At 39.6% G+C, this 19,389-nt stretch overlaps 1 protein-coding gene across 2 annotated transcripts in view; it reads left to right on the plus strand.

The window, feature by feature from the left end:
- Positions 1 to 18,972, plus strand: part of LOC124555262 (zinc transporter 2-like) — an 87,681-nt gene extending 68,709 nt beyond the window's left edge. The window contains exons 6-7 of one of the 2 annotated variants that reach the window (XM_047129130.1): positions 6,790 to 7,030; positions 18,668 to 18,972. In XM_047129130.1, the coding sequence (XP_046985086.1) occupies positions 6,790 to 7,030; positions 18,668 to 18,816 (390 nt within the window). In that variant the 3' untranslated portion in view covers positions 18,817 to 18,972. Of the gene's footprint in view, positions 1 to 6,789; positions 7,031 to 18,667 lie in introns of those variants that run through there. The other variant, XR_006968529.1, reaches the window with a different exon arrangement.
- Positions 18,973 to 19,389: the final 417 nt, after the last annotated feature.

Consider the following 19,389-nt stretch of genomic DNA (forward strand, 5'->3'; position numbering starts at 1 on the left):
CACAGTGGAATGGAACAGTATACCCACTTAATAACAATAATATGTGGACATGCTATAACATTTTAGAAGTATCCACATTGCAGTAGTAGCAAAATGTTTATGTATTGCTCTTGTCAGGTGTGCATAGTATTCCATTCTTCTGTATTGTAACCACTTAATTTAAACTTGATATTTTCATTTCCGTGACAAGTAAAGAAATGTGTCATAATTGTGTGTTGTATGTGTAGCAGTGAGGTTTGTAAGACTGCTACTGGAGGGGTGCAAAGCCATCTTTTCTTGATCAGGATGGCATCGCACTATCCCGGCGTACTTCATTTGAACGATGGTTGTGGTGGTCTTGGTCCAGTCAGTGAGATGCCAGCAACTGCACAAATTCTCATATTAACAACAGGGTAGAACATTGCTGGATTCAAACAGGCACCCACATCCTGCAACTGCTATCTGTTATCATTCCCCAGACCATGTGGAGTGTGGCTCTTTGGAAATTGCAGGAAACATGAGGACCCAGCTTGGGAAGTGGCTGTGGGATGGAGGCACCTGACACAGTGTTATGTCAGGCTCCAGCTGAGAGCTCATGTGATGGCAGCTGGCTGTCTACACTACACTGCTTATAGCCAGATGGTGACTGGACAGATTGAGTGGCTGAATAGCTTGATGCCCTGTTTACTGGTTGGGAATTCATAAATAATGCCTTGGTGGTAGTTTGTTTTGCTGCTGTTTGCAGTGGCTTCATACAGAACTGGTAGCTGCAATGCTGATTTGGCACCCATCCTGATGGCTTGCCATAATGCTGCAATAATACTTGTAGTGATCAGTGCACCACTGAAATTGTTAGCTGTGTGCAATGTTCAGTAACAAATGTGGAAAGTGTGATACAATATTATATCACATGTTCCTTCCCTCTTCAGGGAATTTAATCGACGAATTCTACCTTGGGACTGGTTCCTGAGAAACTATTAAATGGATGCTTGTAAAAGAGACTACATTAGCTGTTATGTATATACACTTGAACACCTGATGTTCTGGGCTGCAATTTTATACTGTTTTCACACTTGTTTAAAATATGTAGATTGATCAACAAAATCAGCGGTTGACACTGTTTCATACAACACTTAAATTCCTAGTACTGCTGTCTTACTGTGGTTCTACGCAACAGTGTCAGTGTGTGCCAGTGGGTATTTACATTCAGCTGTATTAGAGCGTTAAATATTAGAAGACTTGTATGGAAAAAACATAGAAAAAAATTACACACAGTACTAAACACAGGAAAAAATCATGTTTGGGGCTTTTGGTTTTACATCATACTGTTACAGTTAAATCAACCATCAGTGACTGATCCCTTATTTCTGGAGAACTCTTGCTTTGCAAACACTCTTATGTCACATTACTGTATGTAATCAAAAATCTCATAACCGTACTTAAAATAGATGTGAAAAACACATTCAACATAACTGCCTCTCTCTCCCCACCAGTTTTAGTTTGTATTGGTTGCATCTTCCTACTATCCCTTTAGCTGAGATGTCATTTACTCTTAACTTCAGTGTTAAATATTAACATTTTCTCTTTAGTTCCACCCACTGCCTCTGTTTTTGACACAGCCATTGCAGTCACCACAACTTTATTCACTGATTTAGAAAATTTTGTTTGCACCTTTCATGAAACTCCAGCAGCAAGCCCCACAGGACTGTGTGTAGCTATCTTTGTTTTGCTTCATGTAGTAGTGCTTTATGAGTGCTATCATTGTCAGTTAAGTGTTGATATTCAGTTTCCTAATCCTACCTACAAAATTTTCTATGGCTCTCGCTGTCTTTGAGATATGCTGTTCAGCTGTTTCCAGTAGTATCTAAATATATTTTTCCTCTGATAATGCTCTGATAGCCCTGCCCATAAATCTCGGAAGGAAAGAGCCTCCTGAAATTTCTCATGAAACCCAAGATATGCCACTGTGTCCTCTCTTAATCTTAATTGAGCCATATGCAACACTTGCTTATTGTTACAACCTCCTAACATACTTGCTGTGGGCTATGGAGAAGCAAATGGTCGAAGGGGTGAAGATAAAGTGCAAGACCAGATCATCTATGAGCCACATTAATTCAAGGTAATCTATATGGAAACAGCCAAGAGACTATCCTTTAAACTACCTTGTACTATGAAGAAAGTTTTAATTGGTGAAACTTTCTTCCAACTTTCAGAACAAACTGGAGCCTTGTGGGTGTAACTTTGTAACTAAATATGCATATGGCAACAAGTTGCTCTTTATTTCAGTTTTTTTTTTTTTTTTTTTTTTTTTTTTTTTTTTTTTTTTTTTTTTTTTTTTTTTAGAATAGCATTGGCACAAGTGCACCCATTGTCCTCTTTAAAATGTTACGTTCACTATATGTAGTATTAGTCTGCACAAGTTACTTTGTCAGTGCAGGATTTCCACATGGTAACCTTTCTTAATCAAGCTTTTTCATAGTGTTCTTTGATTATACAGGGAAACTGAACTGGTAAATTCTGTTAGTGACAAGTCTGGTTTTATTCTGTGAAACACTGACAAACTTCTATGATTTCATTCATTTCATGTTTTTTCATTGATATTCAAAAAAATGATACCATGTGCATTATACGTACAACAACTTAAAAAAGTGTTTCGAAAAATTATAAATACCTCCAGTCATATCTTTTTCAGCTGTTATACACAATTTTAAAAATATTTCCCCTTTTTAGGCTGACACCGTTAAAGAAAGTAGTACATGCCTCTATTGCAAATAATAAAATTGTGTGTATTTGTAGTCCATATATGGCACTTTGACTGAGTGGATGTCATACTAAAAATCCAATGGTTAGGATTTAATCCTGGTCAGTCCACAGATTTTTTTAGTTATCATTTCTTTCATTACTATCAGTGATTGGTATATGTGAAAAATATCAAGATGTAGCATTTTTTTGAAGTCCACATTAAACTGTAGCTTCCCCATAAGTGGCCAATGGCCTTGCTGCAGGGGTAACACCGGTTCCCGTCAGATCACTGAAGTTAAGTGCTGTCGGGTTGGGCTAGCACTTGGATGGGTGACCATCCAGTCTGCCTAGCACTGTTGGCAAGCGGGGTGCACTCAGCCCTTGTGAGGCAAACTGACGAGCTACTTAATTGAGAAGTAGCAGCTACAGTCTCGGAAACTGACATACGGCCGGGAGAGCGGTGTGCTGACCACATGCCCCTCCATATCCTCATCCAGTGACACCTGTGGGCTGAGGATGACACGGCGGCTGGTCAGCACCATTGGGCCTTCATGGCCTGTTCGGGAGGAGTTCAGTCTTTTTTTTTTAAAAGCCCCCATAAGTGACTGAGTAATTCCCTCCATAAGACAGAAAAAACGTGTAACATCCATTTGAGAAGCACTGTGGTGTTCAAAACCAATCTTCAGGTTGAGGACAGTTTTACTTTTATTGTGACCCACAAGCGTATTGTGGTACAGTCTTTGCAATAAGTAATCTGAAAACTAATGTTGCGGAAAGGAAAATACACCTGAGAAATTTATAAAATTACAAGGAGACAGGCAAAATATTAAGTACTGCTGTTAGACATACACCAACATACAAAAAAGTATCCTAGTCTAAGTTCCTTTCTCGTGGAGGTAACAGAGGTATGATGAGTAAGGTTAAAAAGGAGGGACAGGTCACATGTTGCCACCTCTTGTAAGGACAAGAGGGGACTAAGATGAAGGGGAGATGTCAGAGAAAGGAGGAGGTCAAATACTGTGCATTGGTAAGCACTGTATTAGCTTCAGTCCAGAGGTGATAGGAAAACAGAATGAAAAGTAACGATGGATTGAGAGGAATAAAAATTAGAATTGAAATGATTAGTGCAATTAAGAACTAGGAGGAAAGTGGAAGTGTTTGGCTTCACATGTTGCTCTGCTCTGATGTTGCAATGTGTATGAGTGATGTGGCTGGAGTAAACGGTTGCGGCTGGGTGGATGGAGCAGATTTTACAGTGAGAGTTATTGCAAGATGAGGAACCTTGGGGTAGGGATAGCAGTCTGGGTTTTTCATACTGTTTGTAAGGATGTTGCAGAGGTTAGGAGAACAGTGGAAGGTGACAGTGGGTATTGTGGGGAGGGTATCTGATAGACATGATCTCATTTCAAGGCTTGACTTGAGAAATTCATAACTGTGGCAATGTAATTTATTAAGGCATTCAAGGCTTGAGTGGCACTCAGTGATAAGGAAAATGTTCTGAGTTCATTCGTGGGAGCAGTGACCGAGGAGATTTATTTGTCTCCTACCTTCCAAACTTTACAGATACTGGCAGAAGTAAAGCTGTGAGTACCGGGTGTGAGTCGTGCTTCGGTAGCTCAGATGATAGAGCACTTGCCCGCGAAAGGCAAAGGTCCCGAATTCGAGTCTCGGTCGGGCACACAGTTTTAATCTGCCAGGAAGTTTCATATCAGCGCACACTCCGCTGCAGAGTGAAAAACTCATTCAAGAATAGAATTTCTTTCTTTCTTTTTTGGTCTGTGGGCAGTGCTTTGAATTTCCCATTCTGAAGGTAATTCCTGGCTGGCATTTTGTCCTCTTATAATTTTATGAAAACTGAATATTTCATTCTGATGTAATATGTATTTTATTTTCATATGTCTTTGCATTTTGCTGTGTTGTGTCATCTTCACTGTTTTCTCTCCAGTATATACATTTTAGTAATACCAGCAGAAATCTGATGTAACCTGTTTGAATTGTAGTACAAAACAGCTTTTCGAATCTTACTTGTCCTCCTCCTCCTTTTTAGTACTACTATTTTTCATCTTCTGCCACCTCCCGTATGGTTTAGGTACCGTACATGTTCTAGCTTCAGTCTGGAACAATTACAATTGTGCAGTTTGCATACTTCATAAAATATTTCATCTTGCATTAAAAGACCTTGAATGCTCTACAAGGAAATATGAAGTAACCTCGTTTTGCCAAATTGCATGTACTTACCATTAATGATAGAGTTTGGAAGTTTGATCAGTATGGCGACAGCAATGGCATAGGGGCCACCTTCAACCAGTAACATTGAAAAATCCAGAAATTAACAAACCCACCCCATGAAGATATGGGATAAAGACCAGGAAGAAGACAAAGAAGTAGATTTTACACTTTTTATTGGGCACTTTATTGGCTGAAATGGAATTTTTTAAACTGCAGAATTGAAATACAGATACAATAAAGGAAATCTGTATTATTTAGAAGGTAACAGTCTCTCTAGCATAAGACAGGTCAGCATGTGCCATTTATAAACTGTTACATCTGTTTCATTATTCCAAATCAAGTGGTTGAGATCTACACCCTTGATTACTAATGGCATCTGAAAAACAATGAAATCTCACTTTTATGACACTAATTTATCAATTATTGATGAATCAAAAAGTGAAGCAGAATAAATCATTTTCAGCAAAAAAGAAAAAAAGTTAACTACAATGGCACTCTAATGTTCCTGTTGTTAAGTTTACAGTTCAACTACTTCAGTAAGAAGCATAGGTTAATTCTTGCAGACATGTTAATTGAAGGTACCTTTGTAAGGAAAAATTATTAGTTGATACAAAATGCACCAAAAAATAGATTATGTCTGTGAAAAATAAGTTATATTTTGAGAGACAAAGCTGAGATGAGGAGACAGAAAGCAGAGGCCAAGATCCCATCTTAGAACTCTGTCAGGGTTATGTGATAGCACACAATAGGGTAACATAACATTTCAGAGAATGTACATACATATCTGACACAGTATCCAAAAAAGAAACAAAGATAACTATTATTCATCTTGATGTTGAAGCTCACTCTCTGTACCCATGTTGGCTTACTAATAAATTTGTTTATAGATTATTCCATGTTGAGAAACACAATTTTTCTTTTTTTTCTGTAGCTTGTAAACAGTGACACAGCTCAAGTTTAAAAGTGCATTTTCGCTGTGAAAATTAATGGGGAAACGTGAAAGAAAAAAGTCTACAATTCAGAATACAGAACATCACAGCTTGTGCTAACAAGAAAGAAAATTAAAAACCAATTGATGATGCTGTAACTTCAGCAAAACATGTTTATCTAGAAAGGAGAAAAAATTGTGTTTGCTCAAGATAGAACTTATCAAAAAACAAATTCAGATAAATAATGTAAAACGGTTGCACGCCTTTATGTTATTGCCAGCATGCCATTAAAATTAAGCAACTTTTATAGAGTTGAAACATAAAATACTCAAGCTGGGACTTTCAAAGCACATTAAATTAAAAAAAAAAAAAAGAACAGAGAAAGGGAAAACCATAAAGAATGAAAGGTAAGAGAGGAATAGAAGAAAGAGGGAAAAGGTATGTCCATATGAATTTCATGTATGCAAAACGGGAGGAAATCTAAGACTATGCTGAATAAGATTATATTCAGTCTTTCCTATTGACACAAAACATTGTGACATGTTTGGTGTTTCCAAAGTGAACATGTGAAGGCAAATGATGATGCAATGATCAGTTTCTTCTCTTCTCATCTTGTCTTTCGTTGAATTAGAATCCTATGGGACATTCCTAATGAATCCCTGATTAAGCTTATGTTCTTAAACCTTTGTTTCTTCTGGTGGATGAAGGAAATACTCTTTGTGAAAGCTACTGTATCTTATTTCTGCTGAACTATAAGTTAAAAATATGTGGATAGATGTATGAGTTAATTTTTTTCAGAAGCCTGCTGATTTAATTGGCTTCATAAATGTCCACTATTATTATTTGCAATTGTTTATATCACTTGTCAGCTGATAATCATTTAGCAGATGATAACCATTTTCTGTTTCAGCCTGGGGCGAAGATAGCTGATCCCTTATGTACATTTGTGTTTTCCATTCTGGTATTGACAACAACTGTGTCAGTATTCATGGAAACAGTGCGTATTCTCTTGGAGGGTTTTCCAAAGCATCTAAATTATGAAACAATTATGCAGACACTTAACAACATTGATGGTGTACGGAATGTACATGACTTACATGTGTGGCTCTTGTCTGTCAACAAAGCGGTTTTAACTGTTCATCTCGCTATAGGTAAGAAATTTTTTGTGAAACATATAATGTGTATTAATGGAACTATTGAGAGCTGTGACTGGGACAGATGACAATTCAATATTCCTTTAGTTGGTGATCTAATTTGTTTATCATTGAGTTGTACTAAAGAAATGTACTTGCATTAGTTGTAATACTGATAATAGTATACTTATGAAGGTGTGTGTACCACATCCTAACTCCTGCCACCACCACACTTTACACTATAGCTTTCTCATGTATAATATTCAATTTTTTAATGTTCAGAAATTGGTTAATGGTATCTTGGAAATATTGAAATTTAGGCAGAGGGGATGACATTAGTTGCCTTAAAGTACAAACATGATCTCTAAATGGTCTCTGTGTTTCTTATGTCATTTCACTTATTATCTTATAATATTGTAATGCAATGCATTTGTGCTGTAGTTAAGTAATTACATTAAAGCTGCTAGTTTATGCAAACTAATAACCACTCAATGGGCGCAACTAACTTTTCAACACAGATAGGATCTTAAAAAAGATCAAAATCAGATTCCTTCTTATCCTACTGTATTGTTATGTGTATTTGATTTTGGTTAACAGATGTGAAGTTTTTGCCCTTTAGTGTGAGGCAGAACAAGTACACTTGTGGAAGATACAGTGAGGTTGATGCATTTTCCACTTAGTTCCTGCAACAGTGTTTACACAAACTTTCATCAACACACACAACCAATAGTTTTTGAGGATGGTAATGTCAGTTTGTAGCTAATACTTTTTCTGGTAATTATGAACTGATACAAATTCATTGGCATCTGACTTTCGAGGTTCAAAGCTGTGGCATTACCATGACAGGTACTGTCTGCTGGCAGTTGGCATAGTGCTCCATTCTCCATGGTTGTAGAAAATCACTTAATAATCTGAAATAATGTGAAATTAACGAATGGTATGAATCACTGTACTGCCTCTAAGCATGTAAAAAAGTCTATACTTAATGTCAATTAAGCTCAGAGATATTTTAAGTTTTTATTTGTTTATTTATTTACTTATACAAGTGAAAATTTCCAGCCCAGGAAACAGCTTCAAACTTATCATGTCAAGTCACAAAAACTGTTGATCTCTCAATATCTCTCAACAACAGACCTTTCAAAAGTTGTGTATTGCATTGTGTTTTATATGTATAAGCCTCAGAAGATGGAATTATTCTTGCAGTTTTGTTAATGTTTAGCTTGTAACAAATATAAAGTTTAAAGGGTTTCTCTTATGCTCCTCTTATGCCTACTTCCATCAGAAATTGTCAGGCACGCAAAACTAAACGCTACGAAAATCCCTTACTGCAACAGCCAACTAATAAATGGCAGACATTAATGGTTTGTGCAGTGGAAGTGGCAGTTCAGTGGGAACCGACAATGGCAGGCTCCCATTGATTTACTGCTGGTCAAGTCAATCAAGCCTGATCACTGTCAAATGCTAACTAGTTTAAATTGGACTATAGTGAAGCACTGTGAATGATGACTAATTTAAACATTAGTGAGTGACCATGAAATTGTCAAACTAAAAAAAGTGACAAACTGTTAGAGGCAACGTGATTCTTCAGTTTCTCTGGCTGATATTTGTCGTTTAAAGAATCCACGGGTGTACTGTCAGTTCATAGTGTCCTATGGACACACTATTTTGGGTATCAGACATGTCATCATTATCATATTCACTAACAAACTGGCCTCCTGGGGAGGACAGGGAGAGGGAGAGGTTTAAAATTAGTGGCCAGTGTAGATATAGTTCCTGGGAGTTGTTCTCAATGCTCCTCATACATACCAAGGCAAGGCTAGCCTGCCCCCTGATTCCCCTGGCTGCCACTGAATTTATATGAGGTGTCACCTTAGCAAAGTTCAGCACAACATGCTTGACACAACATCTCTTCAGAAATGTTAGAGCCATTATCAGACGGCATCTTGTTACCACAAGGACCACCTGCCAGGGTAGCCAAGCATGTTAATGGGACCCCTTCCACGACACATAGGTATGCCGATCCCAGATCAAATCCGCCTGGTGGGTTAACGATGAGGGGTCAGTGTTCTGGCCAGGCTGGATGTGGTTGTTAGGCAGTTCCCCACATCCCACTAGGTGAGTAGTGTGCTGGTTCCCATGTTCCACTTCAGATACCCACTATGCAAACATCTAGAATACTTTCTCACACTTGCATACAGAATTTACTCTACACACAGAAGGATTAGGTACACTATTTCTGTCTTGGGGGTGAATAGGAGACTAATGACTTTAGCTGTTTGATCTTCTTAAAGACTTACTCAGCATCAGCACCACAAAGGCATTACGGACTCCCTAAATTCCATGAAGATGGAGTCCCATTATGCCCCATTGTCAGCAACTTCAGGCTCCTACGTATTTGCTGGCAAAATACCTGAAAGAAATACTAATCCCTTATGTGGGTAAAGGCCCACGTCACATCTGCAATTCTGTGGATTTTGAGAGATGACTTCGGGCTGAAGGACCCAGATATTCTGGTGAGCTTTGACTTGTTTTGCTTTACACCAGGGTGCCTTTATGAGAGTCACTTGAGTTCATTGATCATAAATTTTACGGGAAGATGACCAACCTTTTCTGACATGTCTTGACCTCTATGTATTTTCAATTTAATGGAGAATCCTATGAACAATGGAAAACTAAAGGGAATTGAATTTTTAGTGAGCAAAACCATCAAAGAAAAGATAGCAATATTAGAAGGAACTTCAAGCAGAATTGCACATTTGGTCCTAAATATATCAGAAAGGTATAAAATCCAAATAGTTCAAGCATATGCACCTACTTCTAGTCATTCTGATGGAGAGATAGAATCCTTCAATGAGTGTCTGAAAGAAACCTGTAAAAAACGGAGAGATTGCTTTCATAAATTCCTAATTGGTGACTTTAATGCCAATTTTGTAATACAGAAGTAAGGTTATTCAGTTATCGACAAATATGGAATATATGCAAGATGTGAGAGATTGGTTCAATGTGCAGAATGCATGAAAACACATATTACAAATATACATTTGTCAAGAAACATCTGACACAATTGGAGGGGATCCAAGTTTGAAGTGAAAAATGAGATAGGCTTCATTCTCACAAATAGGCCTCAAACTGGTAAAGATGTCTGTGCTGAACGGGCTTAATACAAACAGTGATCATCAACTAATAAGTGCAGAATATGAAGTGAATAAGAAAAATGAAAGATTGAAACTCATAGGAAGAGAGAAATTTTAAATCTCAAAGAACGGAAAAATGACTTTCAAGAAAGAATGAAGAGGAAAATTAAAATAATATAAAATGGAAGAAGTAACAAAGGTACTAATTGTGACAGCTGAAAAAGTGGATGGCTTACGTAAATCACAAAACCAACCAAAGAAACTGAGAAATCAAATGATATGTATGATGGAGAAGAAAAGAAAAAGGAAAACAGAAAGAGACAAAAATAAGAGAGAATACACAGAACTGTAGAAAACTCTGAGACAGAGCATTAAAGAACACAAGAAGAAGATAGGAACTGTTCCAGGTAGTGATTACTTCTCAGCCCGTATTTTAAAGCTGTTGGATGAGGAATCTGTAAAACATTTAGCGGAAATATTTTCAAGTTGTTTACACTGTGAAACATTATCAAGGGATTGGAATAAAGCCAAAATAATCTTTATATACAAGATAGGTAGTACTAAGGGCATAAACAACTCTTGCCCTATCAGTCTTGTGTCCTCACTGTACAAAGTTTTCACTAGAATTTCAACTAGCAGATTGAGCGCTACACTTGATCTGGCTCAACCCATCGAGCAAGCTGGGTTCTGCACGTGATTTAATACAATTGACCACATCGTCACTCTCCGCGAAAGAATGATTACCCTCTACCTCGTTGCCCTGCCTTTATAAATTTTGGAAAGGCATTTGATTGACTCAGTCCCCCAGCTATGTTTGAGGCTCTAACAGAACGAGGAGTAGAACATGGCTTTGTTAAAATCGTATACAACATGTACAAAACCGCCACAGCATTTGTGAATGTTGTTGGAGAAACCAGTGAATTTCCCATTGAAAATGGTGTAAAACCGGCTGACTATATTTTTCTAAAGGCTATTTTCAGTATATCTGAAAAATCTTTGTGTAAACTGAATTGGAAAAGAAAAGGAATCCAAGTTCTGTGAACGAAATTAAATAATCTGAGATTTGCTAATGATACTTCTCTACTTGCAAATAACATAGAACAACTTCAAATATTAATTAGCAAACTTGCATTAGTCTGCTCTGATGTTGGTCTAAAAACTAATTATGATAAAACCAAATGAGTTGACACCAGAAGGAAATGCATGTGCTAGGAGTACAGAACTACAAGTGCTCATGGAACATATCTATCTGAGTAAACTTTTAAACACGAAAAATTACATAAAACCAGAAATATTTTGATGTGTTAAATTGGCTTATGGAAGGTACTATTTAATTTTCAAGTTTTAAGATGTTGACTGAGCTGAAGAAAAGCGTTTTTGACCAATGCGTAGTACCGATAACAACTTACGGCTGTGAGATATGGGTGAATTTATTATCAGAAAACTCCTGGCAGCTCAAAGAGGAATGGGAAGATCAGTGTTGGGCTACAGAAAGATGTAGTAAATATCATACATACAATGAAGCTCAGTGACATAGTGAAAAAAAGAATTACCTTGAAATGACAATGGACTGGTCATGTGGCCCAAAGAAAGGATGACACTTGGTCAAATCAAATAGTAGATTGGAGCCCACTTTATAAAAAGGGCCAAGGGGAAGACCACCAGACAGATGGGACAGGGACTTAAGAAAGACAGCGGGATTCAGTTGGCAACAGGAAGCCCGAGATTGGCAGAAATGGAAAAGCATACTGGGATTTTATGTTCCACATCAACTCAGAGAGGTCACATCACGAAGTTACTGAACTAGCTAATGGCAACAATAACTATGAACAAACAGAGAGAGAGAGTCACAATGGACAGCCCACTCTCACCTGTGGTTGAGAATTTATATATGGAGCACTTTCAGGAGGAAGCCTTGAAGTCGTCCAGATGGAAACCTACTTGCTTTTTCCATTATATAGACACGACATTTGCCATCTGGTCCCAGGGAAGTGACAAACTCAATAACTTCCTTGCACATCTGAACTGCATTCATCCCAACATCAAATTCGTTATGGAGACTGAGGCAGGAGGACTACCATTCCTTGACATCAAGGTCAAGAGAAGAGCCGATGGCACTCTGGGTCAAGGTGTGTATTGTAATAAAATGCACACTGACCTGTACTTGCATGCAGACAGCTGCCACCATTCTGCACAGCGGAATGGGGTACTAAAAACATTAGTACATAGGGGGCGCACCACCTTAGATGCAGAGAATTTTTCTCAGGATGTGGAAACCTCAGAACTGTGTTCCAGACAAAACGGTTACTAGGACTGACAGATTAGGCATGCTCTGTTCCCCTCCACTACACTGCAATTTGTGAAAATGGACAAAGTTATGGAGAAAGAGGCAACCAATGCTTTTTTATTGTATGTACACTGGCATGCTATCAGGAAAATTTGGGCGAGTACTGATAAACTTATAATCTCAGCAAGGTGTGGGAAGCAATATATCATTAAACTAAGCTTAGAATTTTAAATGCATCATTTACTCTTGATGATGATTGGACACTGTCCCTTCACACATGGCTTTGCACTCCAGCGAGAGGACCTCCTTATCTGTGATGCCTGTGGCATGCAAGTTGGCAAATGCCACATTTTAATTGGGTGCATTTTATTTTGTGACAAGCAGGCGGAAGCAAATTTGAGTGGGGCTCTGTGCTCTACTTTAATTGATTATGAGATGAGTGTGCTCAAACTTTTAAAATTTTGTGATGTGTCTGGACTGTGGCCAAAGCTTTTAGGCTGGAGATTGTAGTGAATTGCAAAGTGGATGGTTCAGCAATCAGCCAAGCACAGTTGTCAGCACTTTCCTTTTAATACATTCCATTGATTTTTCCTTTTTTTAGTGTGTTAGTTTTGGCAATGTGATTTTCATTGCATTTTGTGTGTGCACGCTCGCGCGCATTCAAGTTTTCCAAGACTTTCTTTAGTTTTTTATTTGCAGTTCTCATTATAGTCATTTTATGATATTCCTCCACACCCGTGTCCTTATGTTTTATTGTGAGTGTTAAAGACCATGCTGTCGTGTGCCCACAAAATCATACCATCATCACCATCGTCATCATCATCATCATCATCATCATTGATAATACTGCTTAAAGTATGGCAGCGATCACATTCTCCAACCCAAGTTTGGCACCGTTCATCAAGCTGAGAAGGGAAACTATCCATCGCACCTCCCTCAGATTTAGTGGTAAGATGGCCCAGCAGACAGTCAAAAACTGAACACACATCAAGCATGAAAACAGGAAGAAGGTGTAGTGAACTGTGAAAAAAGAAAGGAAAATCAAAAGAGTGAACCGTCCAAGTGCAAAATGTGCAACATTGAGCGTATATGAGTAGTCGAAGTGTAGTGGTCATGTGGTCATGGTGTTGGACTGCGAAAAGAAATGTCTGTGTTCAAATCTTCCTCCTACCCCCATAATTTTTTTTCACAGAATTATGAACTGTCCATCTGATCATTGACATATCTGTTCACCGTATTTAAATTTGTGTCATGGTGTAACGTCATCTGTTTGCAACAATGGGGTGAAGGATGGGACCTCCTATTCTACACAAGTACCACATATTATGACTCTTGCGTTCTGTTTGGGAAATTTTGACTCTTGTATTCATGTGTTGTAACATAGGTCACATTTTTTTTCATGTCTGTGAGAGGTCTATGCGGCATCTTGCCTGCTTTTGCTATTCATCACATTTGCTTGTGGCAGTAATATATTCTTACCACAACTTGTGTTCCATAACCAGTGTATAATATGACAACTGCCAAGACTACTGAAGGAGAACAGATGCATCAGTGACTGGATGGAAAATCTATAATTTTGTGAAAAAAAAAGAAGAAGAAGAAGAGGGTGAAGGGGGCGGGAGTGGGGTGGGGGGCAAGAGGGTTTGAACACGGATACCTCGCTTTGCAGTCCAACACAGTGAGCACACAACCATGACACAGTGCTTCTTGCAACTCGCTCAATATTGCATATCTTGAGCTTGGATCATTCACTGTTTCTACACTCCTGGAAATTGAAATAAGAACACCGTGAATTCATTGTCCCGTGAAGGGGAAACTTTATTGACACATTCCTGGGGTCAGATACATCACATGATCACACTGACAGAACCACAGGCACATAGACACAGGCAACAGAGCATGCACAATGTCGGCACTAGTACAGTGTATATCCACCTTTCGCAGCAATGCAGGCTGCTATTCTCCCATTGAGACGATCGTAGAGATGCTGGATGTAGTCCTGTGGAACGGCTTGCCATGCCATTTCCACCTGGCGCCTCAGTTGGACCAGCGTTCGTGCTGGACGTGCAGACCGCGTGAGACGATGCTTCATCCAGTCCCAAACATGCTCAATGGGGGACAGATCCGGAGATCTTGCTGGCCAGGGTAGTTGACTTACACCTTCTAGAGCACGTTGGGTGGCACGGGATACATGCGGACGTGCATTGTCCTGTTGGAACAGCAAGTTCCCTTGCCGGTGTAGGAATGGTAGAACGATGGGTTCGATGACGGTTTGGATGTACCGTGCACTATTCAGTGTCCCCTCGACGATCATCAGTGGTGTACGGCCAGTGTAGGAGATCGCTCCCCACACCATGATGCCGGGTGTTGGCCCTGTGTGCCTCGGTCGTATGCAGTCCTGATTGTGGCGCTCACCTGCACGGCGCCAAACACGCATACGACCATCATTGGCACCAAGGCAGAAGCGACTCTCATCGCTGAAGACGACACGTCTCCATTCGTCCCTCCATTCACGCCTGTCGCGACACCACTGTAGGCGGGCTGCACGATGTTGGGGCGTGAGCGGAAGACGGCCGAACGGTGTGCGGGACCGTAGCCCAGCTTCATGGAGACTGTTGCGAATGGTCCTCGCCGATACCCCAGGAGCAACAGTGTCCCTAATTTGCTGGGAAGTGGCGGTGCGGTCCCCTACAGCACTGCGTAGGATCCTACGGTCTTGGCGTGCATCCGTGCATCCGTGCGTCGCTGCGGTCCGGTCCCAGGTCGACGGGCACGTGCACCTTCCGCCGACCACTGGCGACAACATCGATGTACTGTGGAGACCTCACGCCCCACGTGTTGAGCAATTCGGCGGTACGTCCACCCGGCCTCCCGCATGCCCACTATACGCCCTCGCTCAAAGTCCGTCAACTGCACATACGGTTCACGTCCACGCTGTCGCGGCATGCTACCAGTGTTAAAGACTGCGATGGAGCTCCGTATGCCACGGCAAACTGGCTGACACTGACGGCGGCGGTGCACAAATGCTGCGCAGCTAGCGCCATTCGACGGCCAACACCGCGGTTCCTGGTGTGTCCGCTGTGCCGTGCGTGTGATCATTGCTTGTACAGCCCTCTCGCAGTGTCCAGAGCAAGTATGGTGGGTCTGACACACCGGTGTCAATGTGTTCTTTTTTCCATTTCCAGGAGTGTAGTTTGCTTCTTTTTTACAGTTCAGTACACCTTCTTCCTGTTTTCATGCTTGATATGTGTTCAATTTTTGACAGGCTCTCTGCTGGGCCATTTTACCATTAAATCTGAGGGGGTGCAATGGGCAGTTTCCCTTGTGACTATAATAGAATGTGATGTGTCCTTTCTCATTTCACATCTTTCAGTGATTTCAGTCGAGTGTGCTGTGAAGGTTCCTTATTTTGCTCCATTTTACAAATTTCCCCTCCCTTTTTCACATTCTGCTGATACTGTTTCTTGTGGTCTCTTTAACTGTATAAGATGTTCCTTTAGTGTCTCTGATGTATTATTTGCAGTTTTCTCTGCTTCTCTCCTTTATCTGCACATGTGTTCTCCACTTTCTCTTATTTCCTACTTGCCTTCATTGTAACAAAGGATCTGTTTGTAGACACAAAAATTAAAGATTCACTGTGAGTATTTCAGTCCAGCAGCAGCTGTTCCATCCTCAGCAACTACAAATTGGACATTTTTCTGTCTCACTGTCATCCTAAATATAATGAGTCTCAGGACCTCACTGAGAAAAACTTTTAACGTATGATATGTCATACACAGCAGATCAGTTTTGGTCAGGGAACATATCCTTTTTTATCTGTTGAGTTATTGGTTATTTGAGTCAGAAAGAAATAAAATTGATGGTTGTTACCATGAAAAGTAAGTTAAAGAAAGAATAATCAAGGTGCACTACCCTTGATCAAAATTGTGCTGCTTCAATTGCACTCAGAGTCACAAGCAGAAGATCTTGTTTTGTACAAGATGTAAGATACAGTTGACAATCCTGAAGGTGCTCCATGGTCTGCGGTTCTCTGCAGTCACAGTTGGTGTTATCCACAGGGAAGTGTCATTTCTGGAGGGTACTCCTGAATCTTCAAACTCCAGAATGAAGACAGCTGTGTGACTTCCACAGGATTCAATTCTGTTCAGACCGAGGTGGGAGGAGTTCTGAAGGTAGAGGCCAGGTGGAGTTTTTGTCAAGTCAAGAAATCCACAGTTGTTTCCTTGCTATAACTGCTATTGTTTGCAAGACCAAAGTGTTCTTGATGAAAATTCTTCAGGACCTCAATCTTGGGGCTACTTGGACATGCACTTGTAATGAATGGGTTTCACATTGAGCCCAATGAGTTCTTTCTGTTAGCAGCTGATTCACGATGAATGTCTGGAGGTACTGTGCATACGTGCTCATAGAGCTTTACTAATGGTATAGGTTTCAAACAGCCTATAATAAGTTTACATGTCTCATTTAGCATGTTGACCACCAAGCTTGCTTGGGTAGATTTGTACCACGCTGGGCATGCATACTCTGCAGCACAGTAGCATGTTGCTGTTGCTATCGTTCTCAAAGTTGGTGGTCTAGAGCACCAAGTGCTACCAGCAGCCTTGCAAAGGATATTATTTCTGGCTTCCATCTTTATTCTTGTATTGTTGCAGTGCTGCATTTACTTCAGAGTGACATCCAGAGTGACTCCCAGATATTTTGAAAGGGGCATATTTACTGCTTATATTCCATGCCATGTGACGTTATGTTTGTGACATGTCTGATTGTGCTGAAGATGAAAACTGACTACTGAGTTTTAGATAAGTTTGGACAAAACTGATTGTTATACTAATACACACACAACTCCCACAATTCATATATCAGGTGAAATTCAACATTTTATAGATTTCCCTTGACTTGCTAATGCCAGGTTATCGACATAAAGGAAACTCCTTGTGTTTGCTGGAAGTGTTTGGTGATTTGTGTAGATGTTAAGAGCACTTCTCTGTAGTAAGCAATTTCTTCTGACATCTGTATCAACTACACTGACCGTGGAAGACCACATAAAATCTACTGTTTTGGAATAAACTTTGAATAATATTGGTGGGTCCGCTGCTCGTGGTCTCGCAGTAGCGTTCTCGCTTCCCGAGCACGGGGTCCCGGGTTCGATTCCCGGCGGGGTCAGGGATTTTTCCTGCCTCAAGATGACGGGGTGTTGTTGTGTCGTCGTCATCATCATCATTCATCCCCATTACGGTCGATGGAAGGCAATGGCAAACCACCTCCACTAGGACCTTGCCTAGTACGGCAGTGCGGGTCTCCTGCATCGTTCCCCTACGCTCCATCACGGAGTATGGGACTTCATCATCATCATCATCATCATCATCATCAATATCATCAATATTGGTGGAACCATACTCTTCCATTATCCCATAGATGTTCTGTGACAATGCACAGTGACTGAAAGTGTCAGAAGCAGCTGTCAGTTGAATCAAAGCTACGTCTATAATTTTCTGGGTTTCAGAACCATTCTCAATAAATTATGTGAGACTGAGGTCCTGAAATGTACAGCTTTCTCCTGATCGGAAACCTGCTTGTTCTTGTATTATAACTGGCTCTACAACATGAATCAAACAATCAACTACATTTGCTAGAAAATTCTGAACAGATTGCACAACAAGGATGTTGCCCTGTAGTTTTCAGGCTCAACTGAGAAGCTTCCAGGCTTTGTGGCTACTCTTGCTCAAATCTCTCTCCTCCATGAATTTACACCAAGCACCTTCCTTGTTCTTAGAAATTGCTGTTAATACATCTTTTCCAGCCTGCAGAGTCTCTCTACTCAGAGTGTCATGATTCAAGAGATCAGGTTAGTTCCCCAAATTTTTCTAAGTTTCTGAAGTCAGTCCCTTTATGTGTTGTTATCTGCAGCCTCATGGGATTCGGATACAGAACAATGCTTCACAAAATTTGCAAAGTCATCTTACAAGTCTGGAATTGAATCAGTAGTAAGGATGCTCTAGTCCAGCACTGAGATGAATTTCTCCCCTTCAGCTTTCTTAAAATTATACCTTCTTTGGAAAGGAAGTGTCTGTGGTCAGATTACAGTGTATATATATGGCATATAACAGTCCCTTTTTCCAGAGATAATCAGTTAAAAACAAATGTTCCTTTACATTTCTCAATGTTTATCAATAAAGTATTTTTTAATGTTGTATTTGACTTGTATTTTATGTACTTTGTTTTATTTTGTTATAGATTCATCAGTGGAGTCGGTGAAAGTGCTGGAAAGGGCAACATATAAGATGAGGCACAAATATGGAATACATAACCTTACCATACAGATTGAAGAATTTTCATCAGAGACAATGGCCAGTTGTTTAAAGTGTCAGCCTTTATCCAGATAACACAAAGGCCGAAAATAATTGTTCTACATTTTTTAATTCTGTAAATTTTATTTGTTGAAATTAAAAGGACCACACAGCACTAAACTGGAAGTTAATATATGTACAAAATATTTTTATTGTTTGCTTATTTAATAAATGGGCATTGATGGAATGAAATAGCTCTCAGTGTAATATTTTGTTTCCATTTTATCCTATAAGTTTGAGCTTTTTCCTGAAAGTACAGATGCGTAATATTTGGTAGTACTTTAACCATCAATAGCAATAAGAAACATTCTGGGATAAAATTTATATCAAAACACATCATCCGTGCAATTTAAATTTGTACCTAGAACTTAATTATAGGTGCAGCAAAAATGAGCAGTACGCAAATGGTACTGCAGCATCCAACAATCTCTGATTCGGGTCATTTATTTAATTTACAGCACAATTACACAAGACAGGACTTTAACTCTTAGAAGCAAAAACTGAAAATCAAAGTAATTAAGAAGTCAAATTGTTTCAGAAATGAACAGCGTGAAAATTCAACTTAAGGGGAACATTATGTGGAAGATGCCAAGTTCAGTAATATAATAA

This window comes from Schistocerca americana, chromosome X (assembly GCF_021461395.2).
Source record: "Schistocerca americana isolate TAMUIC-IGC-003095 chromosome X, iqSchAmer2.1, whole genome shotgun sequence".
Taxonomy (NCBI): domain Eukaryota; kingdom Metazoa; phylum Arthropoda; class Insecta; order Orthoptera; family Acrididae; genus Schistocerca; species Schistocerca americana.